Below are 13,750 nucleotides of genomic sequence, written 5' to 3' on the forward strand. Positions count from 1 at the left end.
ACAAATTAATGATAAGTTTAATTTAAAAACAATATTAAAATACAATAAGATTATCTTTACATTAGTAGTCATTTTTTAAAAAGTTAGTCCCTTCTGGATAAAATACAAATTTTAATAATTTCAGTTCATTCCACATAAGAGGTCAGTAATTTTACTGCAGGAAATAAATATCACATAAACTGAAAAGGGCACATTAATAAATTCAAGGATTGCACTGAAAAACTAGGCTTAATAATATTAGTAATTTCATTTCAAATAATATTTGAAAGTGACCAGTTTAAAGTGAACAAATACAGTACACATTTCCTGGAACTAAAATGTAAACGATCTGTCACACTCACGTCTAAACAATATATGATGGATTTATACCTTGTGAAATGTATTACTTTAATGGCAACACATTAGAACTAAGAAAACTATATTATTTTCCTTAGATCAGATTAAATTTATATTGTTTAGATATAAATAGTGGTGTAAAAGTTGTACACTGCTGTGCAAAAGTCAGACATTTTGTGTTGTGAGAGTCAAACCCTTTTTTTCACTGAGCAGAAACAATTGTCACGAGGCCGTAATTTATGAGGACCTTGAGATTGCCACTAGATACACATAGATTTAAAACACATAGATCCCTGGGTCCTTATTGAGAACAGGAATGAAATTGATGTTTTTTTTTTGTTGTTCTCATGTCTGCAGCCTGCTGGTATTCTTCACACCTTGTGCTCAAGGGCCACAGTAAAGCACTTTTCATCAATCTTTTTAAATCAGTATCTGTTTTCGACATGAGGAAAGGGTTAAATGGGTGTGGTAAGTGAATAATTTGGTAAAATAACAGCTCAACTGGGATGAAAGTCACATGCAAAAAACTTTTGACCCTTGAAAACTGAATTGAGCAACCTTGTTATGAGTTATTTATAGTCTTTTCAAGTAGTAAATCACATTTCCACTTTCCAAAAAATGTTTTCCACACCATAGTACAGATAGAGGCCTCCAGCAGATATTGGCTTCCATTACTGCTGAGTCAGTTGGATTTTTTAAAGTGTTCTGTATGGTACAAAGTGTTCAATGGTGTCCACTTTAAAACAAGAGACCGAACACCTTGAAAGGAGTGGCATAAATTAATGGGTTTTTTTTCAACTACATTTCGTTGTGTTTGGGGAAAAAAAATCTGTTCACAGAAAAGAAACATAAAAATGACACTTGATAAGATAAGAGTACACATCCCCTAACTTTCTTGAATCATACAACATGTCTGTCTCATGCTACTACTCTGCTCTTTCTTTCTTATCTACTTGACATACAAATACCTTCTTCTCTCTTCAGGGGTAGAAGGGATAGGAAACATACTATAATCACACTTTATTCATAGTCTTCAGTATCTCAATGCAACCTTCTCTCCTTGTACCCTATGTCATTCTCTGTAATAGTTTAATTTTAGTTTTCTCAAAAGCCATACAGAAGTCACCAGTTTTTGGAAAACTGATGTTGAGAGCCTATAAGCAACATTTACAAAACTGTATTGCAGAATTATGAAAATCACTTTTTCATCCTGGCAAACACTGCACTAACACATTGGTATTATCAATGTTGCCAGTCTGTTTCCCACAGTAAAATAATACTAAAATTTTATTCATCAGGCCTAGAACTGTATGAAAAAAAGAAGATCATCTTCTAAAATCCACGCAAATACTGTACCTCTCCCAGCTCACATTGGCAGTACTTAGAAACCTGTGCAATGTTTAGTACTCACCACTCACCATCTGAAGCTTAAAAAGTAGTTTATGTTATACTTTTAGATATTTAACATCATTAAAGTATGCAGTTAGTTCAATGGGAAAATATGATATTTAAAAACAACACACATTTGAGGTGATCCAGGCATTTCTCTTTTGGGAATGGAATAGTTAAGGCTTTTTAAACCTGACCCCAGATTCTTGTACGTCATCACCAGCTAATCCTGGAAGGTAATACACAAATACAAAATTCTAATTTAAAAAATGGGCTACGAAAACTGGTCAATGGAGTTGTTACAATTAAAATGAAGTGCGTATTCCAAAAGCCTATTGCTCCTTGATTTTCTCATATTAAATCGCCAGAGTGAGTTGAAATGGTGGTCTCAGTTCTCCTTCTTCCTCAGCCGGAGCTCAACATTTCGCCGTAAGTACGCTGCAGTTAGCAGACTGCAGCACATGAGAAAGGGGAAGGAGGCAGAGGCGACCAGGATTTCTCCACGATCGTACCTCAGCAGAAGATTATCTCGTCGTCCCAGGAAGTCAGTGAAGATGGCCTCCAGTTGGGAGAGGGTGCAGAGTGAGAGGAACAGGTGGAAGATCTGGTGTGCATGGCCCACAATGTCACAGCGACCTGGGAAGAAACGTTCAGGCACAGGGCAAGAAAAGAAGAAGGCAGCTAGGAGGAAGAAGACCATCTGCAAGGCATGGAGGCACACAGCTGGTTCACTCCAGGAGCAGGTTTGGAGTCGGTGAGCAATGGGGCTGATGTCAAGCAGGTATGCCAAGCCTGTGGGGATCAGCTGACAGATTTTCCGCTTAACTGGATAAGGGCGCTGGTAGCGGTACTTGGCATAACAGCAGCCGGCACAGGACAACCAGCCCAGAAGAGCAGCCCCTGGAAGAAAGAGGGGAGCAAAGGTTTCCTGCCAGGCCAGCTCAGAGCTGTAAAAGTAGTGTACCAGGGCACTACCATATTGGTAGACACTGACACCCACATAGTCCATGAAGTAAAGAGAGTAGTGTGCAAGCTCAGAGTGGGACTGCAGCAGATGAGCTAAGACACTGCAAACCAAGTAGGTGAGCACTGAGAGAATGTAGAGGTAGAGAGGGAGGGAGGAGACATCCAGTAACAGGCCATTGGTCTCAGAGAAGGCCCAGAAGCGCAGGAGCACAGCCAGAGCTGCCAGCAAGTGAGTCCAGACATTGAGGGCTTCGTTGTGCTGCTGGAATAGGCTGAGGAAGTAGAAGCGCCACTCCTGCCCCACTGGACGGTATCCTGAAAGGATGTATGGCTCGCGGAACAGCCTGGGCACATCAAAGTCCTTCACTGTACTAGGCATGGCTGGCAGACAGCGCTCCAGCAGCTGGGGCAGCCGGCGCAGCTGCTGGGCACTGAGAGAGAGGATGCTGAGGCGTTCTAGGGTGGCACTTGTCATGGCAAAGGAGAGAAATAGGGCTGCCCGGGTGTCCTGTGAAATGAAAAACAAGAAGGGTACACATCAGAAGGCAGGAAAATTTGGAAAAAATGAAATATTACTTAAATTGTCATATAGTGGTATGGTAATTCAAATTACACAAGGTATCTGCCTCATTAATGTTTAGTTTTTTTAAGTTATGTGTGAAGTGTATTCAGCCTAATAACTTTATAGCTTATTTCAATAACAGACACTAGGAAATATTTTTTTTTCAAGTGAAGAGGGCATCAAAATTAAAAAAACATCACCTCACAGTACTCCATTTATTAAGGTAAGGCAATGGGCATTTGTGGGTAGTGTTTGCCCAGCTGTCCCTTTGATTATTTTGTCACCTGAGGCAATGGCCAAAAATCCAGCTGGACAAACATTTTAACTAATATTTAACATGACTGAACAATGCTGTAATGACTGAATGATAATAAAGAAAATAACTCGATCTGGTTTGCTGTCTGGTTCTTTATTTTGTTGCCACACTGTATCAGAGAACAAAGAAAACACATGCCAATAACCATTCAGTATTCCATAAAAATTAGAGTTTGGGTAATTGCTAAATTTTATAATTTGCTTGGAAGGCAATCTAGTGTCAGGACACAATTCTATTTTATCATTTTAAACTCCGCAATTTAATTTTTCACAACCCTCTAGATTATTACAATATTAGACTATTTTTTTATTTCATAAACTGTACCAGTACCACTGCAGCAATCTTACTGCAACTTCTGTTAAGAATGTGGGATAAAACGTCGCAGATATCACTGCAGTCTTGTCCACAAGAATTCTGATTAGCAGTAGTCCAGGAGGTAGTCCAGGATTAATGATTAATAAGGGTCTGTTAACAAAATCGTATAGTGTTCCTCCTATAGCCTTTGGCCCATAAATGCAAGAGGATCTTCTACAGGTTGCTTTCAATTGGTTATGTTTCCCTCTTTTTCCTCAATTAACCCCCCCCCCCCCCCCCCAAATTCAATGGACCAGATGATTGGAAATATTGAATACTTTGAAAATAGTGAACAACTTAGGAAATAATTACCCTTATACTTCGGGTCTCAGGTATTTCAGCTTTATTTTAAAGTGGAAAGAATAAAAATGATTCCAATTTAAAACCCTTACATATGGACTCACTCAGTTTGGCTTCTCCTTCAAACTTTAACTTTAAACTAATGCAAAAAAGATGTTATGCTGAATTTTTAATATTAATTTAATTAGAATGAATGAGCAAGTTATGTACAGTATGTACTCAAACAGCATAATACTAATGGAGGGAGATGGTATAACAGAAATTGAATTACTTACAAGTGAACAGTGAACATGGGATATACAGTATTTGCAACCACATAAAGGATACGTTGTCTTACATAATGCTCTATTGTCTATTTTATAACTATTTTAAAAGGAGCTTAACATAATAACCCCATGAACTACTTGACCTTTATAAAACTCATATTAATACCACTTTAATAATATGTTAGAATGAATCTGTTGTATGTACAGTGCTTAAATACTGTGTATCAGCCACATTTTATCAATCCTAAAAAAGATATCATACCCTGTGTTTTCAGGAGAACAACAGAAAAGTGAGGAATGGAAGGAATCTGTTCTGCCCATCAAACCAGCCTAACCAGCAGCCAACAGATCACCTAATGCAAAATGTCTCACTCATCGTGCCGGTTCAGAAAATCAGTATTTGAACAAATATTGCATAATGCCTCAATGACGTACAGTAAGTGACACCCTAGAAACTATTTCTAATTAAAGAACATGAAACACCATTACTCATGTCTCAGTTTCAACTCTTGGTTTTTTTAAATCATAGGTGGATTGTGCAAATAAAAAATGTTTTATGAAATGGATAGTGAAGAGAAATACTGTATGTGAATTGTCATTCCATGGCATTGTCATTCACTGTGTACCCAGGAAGTACAGATTCACTCTCCGCATCATTTCCATTTTATAGAAAGGCGAACTCACATACTTAACATTGTTGGATACATTACTCTCCAGATAAAAAACATAATAAGATAATAATGGTATTTAATTAATGCTTGCCATAACACCCTGGAAGTTGTAAGGAAACTTTTTGTTAGAGGAACATTAACAATTCTGTTAAATGTATTTATTTAAAACAGTTTATAATAAAAATACATAACAGGAAAAACAAACAACAGAACTGATATACTGTACCTGATGCATAAAATCTGCTTATTTTCCTCCTTATCAGATTGGAATTGTGTAACACACTGGTTGAACTGGTTGTTTTAATGGTTTCTTAAGTTGGTTGAGGCTTAACAATTAGAAAGAAAATAAAGAATCTACTGTACTGCACAAAAGGAACTTGAGCAGAGATAAGCACTCTAAGGTCATCTAAGCAGTACTATGAGGCCAGGGCATTGAAGGATGATGGATGTGAAGGGTGCTTTCTGGCAAAAGCTGAATTCCAAAACTGTGAAGGCTTTCTGATAAAAAGCTGGAATTTGGCTAAAGTGAAAGACAATTATCCTGTATTACTGCATTTTCCCTATGGGACAGTTTTGTGGGACAGTGGCAAGAGTACTAAATAAACTACACATGACTAAACACACATAGATCAAGATTTTGTCATTCTTTTTGGTAGAAGTACTTGTGGAAAGCCAGGACTGAATCAAAACTTCAACTTGCTTGCCAATTTCAAATTCTAAATCCAGTGTTTTTTGGTCATTTAGAAGCTTTTTACATCTGGCCAATGGAAAACCTCCTTTACAGTGTCTATAGAAAGTCTACACCCCCTTGGACTTTTTCACATTTTATTGTGTTACCAGCATGGAACCATAATGTATTTTACTCAGAATTGCTGCCACTCAACACAAAGTAGTCTATAATGTCAAAGTGAAAAAAAATCCAGACATTTGACTAAATTAATTAAAAATAAAAAAACAGAAAATATTTGAATGCATAAGTTTTCACCCCCCAGAGTTAATACTTGGTAAGATGACCTTTGTCAGCAATTACAGCTGTGAGTCTGTTTGAGTAATGTCTCTATCAGCGTTGCACATCTTGACACTGGAATTTTTGCCCATTCTTCTTGGCAAAATTGCTCAAGCTCCATCAGGTTGGATGGGGACTGTTTGTTAAATCTCTCACATGCCTTTGGGCAAACTCCAGGCGAGATGCGATATGAGCTTTTTTCAACAAAGGCTTTCTTCTTGCCACTCTTCATAAATCTTGCTTATACAGAAGTGTGCGTACTATCATTGTCTCATGCACAGTTTCTCCCATCTCTGTCATGGAGGACTGTAACTCCAGTTGCTCCACATTTCTCACCTTTTTAATGATGGACTTCACTGTGCTTTGAGGTATATTCAATGCCTTGGAATTTTTCATATATCCTTGCCCTGACTAGTATTTTTCAATAACATTGTCTCGGATCTTCTTGGAATGTTCCTCAGTCTTCATGGTGTAGTGTTTCCTTGGAAATGCACTAACTTAGTGGGCAAGCTCCCTGACACAGGTGTATTTATTCTGAAATCATGTGAAACACCTCAACTGCACACAGGTGGACTCCAGTCAAGTAATTATGTGACGTGGAGAAAAGTTGATTACTTCAGAGGTAATTTAGGTGTGTTAAAGCAAGGGGGTGAATACTTATGCATTCATTTATTTTCTGTTGTTTTTTTAAATTAATTTAGTAAAATGTCTGGATTTTTTTTACTTTGACATTATAGAGTACTTTGTGTTGACAAGTTCACTGAGAAAACTATTACCAGGGCTTTGGATGTTTGGGTACTATATAGAAGCTTATAGGAAACTAGTACACCCTCTCTGCTATAGCTCAAAGTGGTACATCAAACACTCCCACAGCAGGCTATCAGTCAATAGTTTAACATTTTCATTGCATACTCTCTTGTTTTCTAATGTTTCCTCTTTTGGGAAATAATATACAGTTTACGGTAATATGTTCTCTATTACATTAGCATTTTGAATGCAATTTAACATTAAAATTCAGTATACATCAGAATGGTGCAACATTTTTGTGTTTTTCCTCAAAGCAGGTTGATGTGATTATAATGTGGTGAAGATAGTACACACACTTAAGATTAAATGGTTTAATATATTTAGACATATTTGACAAATCAAGGAGTGTGCTTAGTTTTTCACACAAAGATATGGAATGCTGGCTGATTTTTTACCAAAAAATGAGAAAGTAGAAATATTGTGTGCTATTTGTCAAATGAGATCAGTTACTATTAGGATATGGTCAGGACTGGGTGAAGGTCTAATATGTCTAAGTATGCTAAACCATAAAATCTTAAGGGGGTGTACTATTTCAACACAGAGTTAATATCTTTCATCATATTTGATTTTTTATGAAATTTCACTTGTTACAAATTGAGATTTTACTGTCAAATGAGATCACTCTGCCTTGGGTAAAGATCTATCAGGGCTGGGCTTATTTATTTAGGCGCCATTAATGAAAAGAACTAGCTGAGTGTTGGACTAGGGCCATTTTCTCTGTAGGGTTGAAAATGCCTGGCTGGTGCTTTCTTGCTGTTTCAAGCTTAGTACTGAAGCCAACATTTAAACTGTTTTCTCAGCTTCAGTTTCTCAAAGGACACTGGGAACATCAATGTGGCAGCTAGTAAGGTCTTCTTCACCTTTCTTGGCATAGAACAAAACTGCCTAATCTCATAAAGCTCCATACAGTAACCATGAAATTCTAGAAACAGACCCATGTATGAACCCTGAATACTAAGCAAAATCTCTCCTTTGTTTTATTAGTAACTTGTAAGCTCATAAAATATTTTGCATTTATTTGTAAAGAGTAGCCACAAAAATATTGGAAAATATAGGGTATTATGTCAGTTTTTTCTTACAACTACATATGGATTAACATATTTTATTAGAATTGGTTAAATTCAATATGGCTCTTCCATTTTTAGAAATAAAACTGCCAACATACTTGGATACAGTAGGATTTATGTGCTGTGTATATACAGAGGGCATACTACATAAACAGTGCTTGTTTGGAGATTTACAATTCAAAATACAGAGTGCCCCAATTTGGACAGAATTAATGTCTCTAGAGCCATACTTTGTAGAAAGCATTTGAGAGGATTATATAACCAATAAAACAAGAAATGTGCAAAAAGTTCGACATTTTTGAAGTGGAGAAAATCAAATCCTACTCATCATTAAACATTAAGATTATTTAATCTCTCTCACAACAAAGCAAAAGCTACTTTGAACAGTCAACATCTTATGCACCTCAGCTTTCCTATTGTTATTTGTGAAGTAATCTGTTGTTGTGTTTCCTGTTAGCCTACAAAATAGCCTACTAGTTTACATTTTTTATTTTTAATTTAAATACATTCGTTTCTAAGAAAAGGCCTCTAAACTATGACAGGATGGAAAAGATAAATCAGTAAAAAACAGTACATGTTACATGTTGTTAAAACATCCTATTGCAATGTGGAGGTAATTCTTGTATTTTTTAATAGCATCTGCTTTCATTACAATGTCTAACATGCTTTTCAGCATTTTTGTTTTCAGCAACACACACTCATGTTAAAGAATTGTTCTAATACACATATTTTAGAATATTAGAAAAAAATAAATAAAAAAATCTGAGAATGTATATATTGCTCTATTGCTGAAATAAGTAAGTAAAATAAATATAAGATCCGTGTACAAGATCCATGGTTTTACAGAGCTACAGTAGTTTCATAAACACATTGTATTATACTTTTGAGTTCTACCAGAAATTCAGTCAAAATAAAATGAAGATCATTTTGTTGTATTTTGTAAGTAATAAAAGAAATACTGAGTGATAGTGAAAACTAATCCTGTATAGGAAATATAAAAGTTATTTAGGATATGGGGGAACACATTTTAATGGCTTTGTACAGAAATGCTTTATGTAACTGCAGGAATATACAGATTTTGCCCTACGTTTTGTGTAAAATTACAGTATCTTCTCCAAAAAGTGCATTTCAGAGCAATGTCAAACATCCTAAACCTTTCTTCATAAGTATACTGTATGTCCAAACAGTGAGGTCTTATGTCATAAACATGTTAATGCCACAAGACTAACACCATGTTCTCAAAGCATTGTAACAAAATTGTAACAAAAAATCCAAGTCTTTAGCATTCACAGATAAATTTAATTCAAAAATGTAATTGTGTAGAACAGATGATTAGTAACAGGAGGAAACAGCCTGAAGAATTCCATGAATATGACATTGTGATATTTGGAGGATTTTGAATAATAAAGCACACTGACCATGACAAACATTAATAGAAAAAGCAGTATATTATTTCAAAAGCATTTTATAATTCGTTAAGATTTCACACATAAGTTTAGGCTATTACTTCATTTTCAGCAGAGGTTTAGGTAAACATTGTTTGTAGTTTAAAAGGCACTATATTAAAACATCCAACAAAAAGTAGTTCTGAGGCATTATTGCACTCCAACAAAGTATATTGAGTGAAGTCTTACGTTATTGACCTCCTATTTGTATATTGTAACACACTCACAAGTATTTTAATGTTAAAGCTATAGTCCTTATGTAAGGTTAATTGTCAACGATTTAGCTTTTAAAGGGAAACACATGACATAAATGTAGTCTACCAAATTACTAACTTCAGGGCATAATTTATTTCTACCACTGTAACCTGTTTGAACGGTTGTTCAAGTTCTGGAACTTTTAAACCAAAAGCAATATAAAACATTAAATATCGAAACAATTTATCGTTTTGCACGCGAGAATACAGTTACAATAGAGCCTGTGCAGTGCAGTACTTTGTTAAACAGTGCAGAGACTGGCACGACTGAAGAGAAAGATAAAGCACTGGAATAATTTAGACGCGCTGCCATGGCATCGCCATAGCTAGCCTATTTTATTTAACAAAAAGTCTCTCACGTAGCACAAACTTGTTGAGCATATTAATCAAACCCATTTAAAGATGTGCAGTGCTCACATCATCAAGAGACTACATGCGATTAGTGTTACTTAATTGTAATAAAGTAAACCTTAATATTTTTGCATATGAGGAAGTTTATATTTTTTCAACCAAATTTAGATTCTACAACTTAATCAGGAAAGTGTTACTAAATACTTCAAGTAGAATTACATTATTAGTTAACTTTACCATATACATTAAGTTTTCTAGGCTTTTAAATCTTGTTTTTTTTTAATATAGCTGGTTGCCACAGCTAAATACACGAAAGAGTTTGGCCGCTCATCAGTTCTGACCTCATAATAACACGATATTTTCTATGTGAAAACAGTGGTTGTGCTTGTCAACGATGAATCCTTGTGATAAATGACGTCTTTTTCTATACAACAAAAGTATGTTCCATTAGCAAAGACGTGTCAGAAAGAAAATCAGCTGAGTAATTCTCAATCCACCTGCAAAATATATTTCGAACTGTCTGAAACCGTCTCGCAAACATAATCTTACCTTCGTAAAGTTTCCTCGCTGAACTGACTCGTTCCTGTTTCTAGCAACTTCAGGCACCTGTAACAGCAACGAGTTACATCAAAAATTCCAGCGGAGGACAACTTAGTAGGTAGCCGAAGTGCCGGCTTGCTTGCGTAATAACGCCCTCGGCGCTTGCCCCACCTTCTCGTTCTCTATAGTAACAGATACACAATAATGAATTCTGCATCATAACCATAATTCATAACCAACTCTGACCGTTAGGCTCCACATTTCAGCAGGATTTCATTACAGTAAGTCATCATCATCTTAAAGCTAATAGGATAAATGTAACTTTCCGAAGTTCCCTATATACTGTACTTTGCTAATTTATAGAAACAGAAGGATTTCTCCGATTGGAAAACTGTAGAATGAAAAATGTTGGTAACCCAGAATTTGTTTCAATATCACTCCCAATCGAGTTATATTCCAGCAAAATAATGCACACATTGCATGGTAGCAAAACCGTTTGGAAGAAATCAAGTTCACAAGCAATTTGATATTAAAGTGATTGTAAGCATACAGCATAAGGGTTATAAATAAAACTGTAGTCCAAAAACCAAGCAACCCCAGGTAATTATGACCAAAGGGTCTTAGAAATAATTCAATGATACAGAGATCCTACAAAAGTTTCCTTGTTTTGTTTTCTTGAATTGGAAATGGTAAAATATTTTCATTTCAGAGAGCTTTCTCCTTTCTCATTTAGAGAATTAAACATATTCTGATATTTGGACAGGCTCCCATTAATATCTACAAAATAAGTACCTTAAAGTTAGAAGGTTTTAAAATGATTTGATTGTATTCATACCTTTTACTATATACAGTAATACAATATTTTCTTTTTAATAATGCTTGGCTGGACTTGTTGCCGCATCTTAACTATCTCAGGAACCTGAAACATTGCATGAATGAAAAGAAGTCTAAGTTAGCAGGAATTAAATATAAATATGCAGCAAGGCAAAGGGAACCTGTTATATCTGCCAATTAAGCAGAAGCAGGACAGGTTTGTTCAGCTTTATATTACAGCTAAAGCCTATTTTTAGAGACAGTGAGTTCATAACTAAATTACTGTTGTAGACATAGCATTATGCATAAGCATCAGACACCTGTCTCTTGTTATTCACATATCTAGAAGTTTAACAATTTTTACTTAAATTAGCTGTACTCATGTGTTAGTGATACTTCTTCTACATGTATTTGACCTCCAATAATTAAGAAAACCCGGGAAAGCATTGTGAAGCAGTGGTTAAGGTTCTGTCCTTGTAACTAAAAAGTTGTCGGTTCACACTGCTGTTTTACTATTGAGCAACATACTGTATGTCACTTGAATTTCAGTAAAATACCCAGCTACAAAAATGGTTGAAAATGTAAGTCACTTTTGGTAAAGGTGTCAGCCACATACACAAATATAGAGTCACGCTTGAAAGTTTGTGAACCCATTGCATAATTTGAGATTTTTTGTTTTTTTAACCACAAAATGCATATTTAATCTGAATTTGTCACTTCCTAATTGAATTAAAGTATAATTATTCACCAATTTGAGTGTTTTGAAATTAAATGTCCATGCAGCAAAATAATACACACAGTATACAGACATAAGTGAATCCTTAGTTCTATGACTTACATCAGGTGGGTCAATGACAGAGTGCTAACCAATTAACTGCGATATCCAATGAAATTGAAGATCTGAAATGATGTGTTAGGGAGGAGCAAACATAAATAATTGCAAGAAAGCAGGTCAGTTACTCTTCCAATGAGTGTAGCATCATGTCTTGAACTAAGGAAACATCAGCAGAACTGTGGAAAAAAACTAGTGGATGCTCATCAATCTGGACAAGGTTATAAAACCATTTCAAAAAGATTCGGACTCCATAAATCCACTGTTAGGCAAATAGTATACAACTGGAGGACAATTAAAACAATGGCAACCCTGCCAAGAAGTGGAAGCCCTCCTAAAATTGCACCCAGGGCCACAAGGAGAATAATAAAAGAGGTAAAAGGTAACTGTCAGCTCTTAAGGTGGCCGAAAAGCTGATCAACACATTTGTGTTCTATGGAATTAACTGCTCTACTCGCTGGGGTATCTAGAACTACATTGAACAAACTGCAGTATGTCCAAAATTCAGCAGCCAGAATCCTGACGAGGTCTAGTGCAAGTGATCACATTACTCCTATCCTGGAGTCTTTGCACTGCCTTCCTGTCAAATTCCGTGTGGACTTTAAAATCCTCATACTCACCTATAAAGCTCTGCATGGCTTGGCACCTGTCTGAACTATTATCGCCCAACTCCCCACCTCGCAACCTTCGCTCTTTTAATTCTGGTCTCCTAACTGTCCCTCAAGCCCATCTACATTGTAGGGGTGACAGGGCCTTCTCCTGTTATACCCCCAGGCTCTGGAACTCTCTGCCCAAGGATATCAGAGTCACCTTCTCTAAACTCCTTCAAATCCAGATGCAAAACCTTCTTCTTTAGAAGAGCCTCTACTTAACTGGTTCCATTCTTCACCCCTCTGCTTTTCTTAGTACCACCATCCACGGTCTCCTCTGTATATTGCAATTGTGTTTATATCTTGTGTGTACTCTTTTTATTTATTGTTGTTGTCATTCTGTAAAGCACTTTGAAAAGCCACCTTTAAAGACGCTATATAAAATAAAGTTTATTATTATTAATGTTGTAGTTATTACCCCTGTGTTAATAAAGGAAAACACTGACACCAACATGCTCAATAAATGTTTTTAATAAATGTTTGTTAAATGTAAATATTTATCAATTTTTGGCCAGTTTATGTTTTCATGAAACCTGACACGAATAGAACTCTGCCTGCTTTGTCAAACCGTTTCGACAACATTAAAACTGAATGCAACGAAACGTTTTACAGAAAACTTGTAATGTCTCTTCTTATTAACTCCACAAACGCGTCTAACTTTGTTGATTTATTATAACTATAACCACTTCAAATACTGTGGTATCACTTTTGACTTAAGTATCCAATAATATAGATTTTATTTATGAATTGTGCAATTGCTAAGCACCAATTGCGGTTTGCGGTGGTTAAAATTTAACAGTACGTTACTGACCTTACCAATTTCTT

At 35.8% G+C, this 13,750-nt stretch overlaps 1 protein-coding gene across 1 annotated transcript; it reads right to left on the minus strand.

Annotated features, from left to right (window-relative positions):
• On the minus strand, positions 1-10,778 carry paqr8 (progestin and adipoQ receptor family member VIII). The gene is made up of 2 exons (XM_088906746.1): positions 10,640-10,778; positions 1-3,199 (listed from the first exon to the last, which is right to left on the minus strand). The coding sequence occupies exon 2, from the start codon at positions 3,164-3,166 to the stop codon at positions 2,114-2,116; it is 1,053 nt and encodes a 350-aa protein (XP_088762872.1). The 5' UTR covers positions 3,167-3,199; positions 10,640-10,778; the 3' UTR covers positions 1-2,113.
• Positions 10,779-13,750: the final 2,972 nt, after the last annotated feature.

Source organism: Atractosteus spatula, chromosome 2 (assembly GCF_055471065.1).
Source record: "Atractosteus spatula isolate fAtrSpa1 chromosome 2, fAtrSpa1.hap1, whole genome shotgun sequence".
In the NCBI taxonomy this organism is placed as follows: Eukaryota; Metazoa; Chordata; class Actinopteri; order Semionotiformes; family Lepisosteidae; genus Atractosteus; species Atractosteus spatula.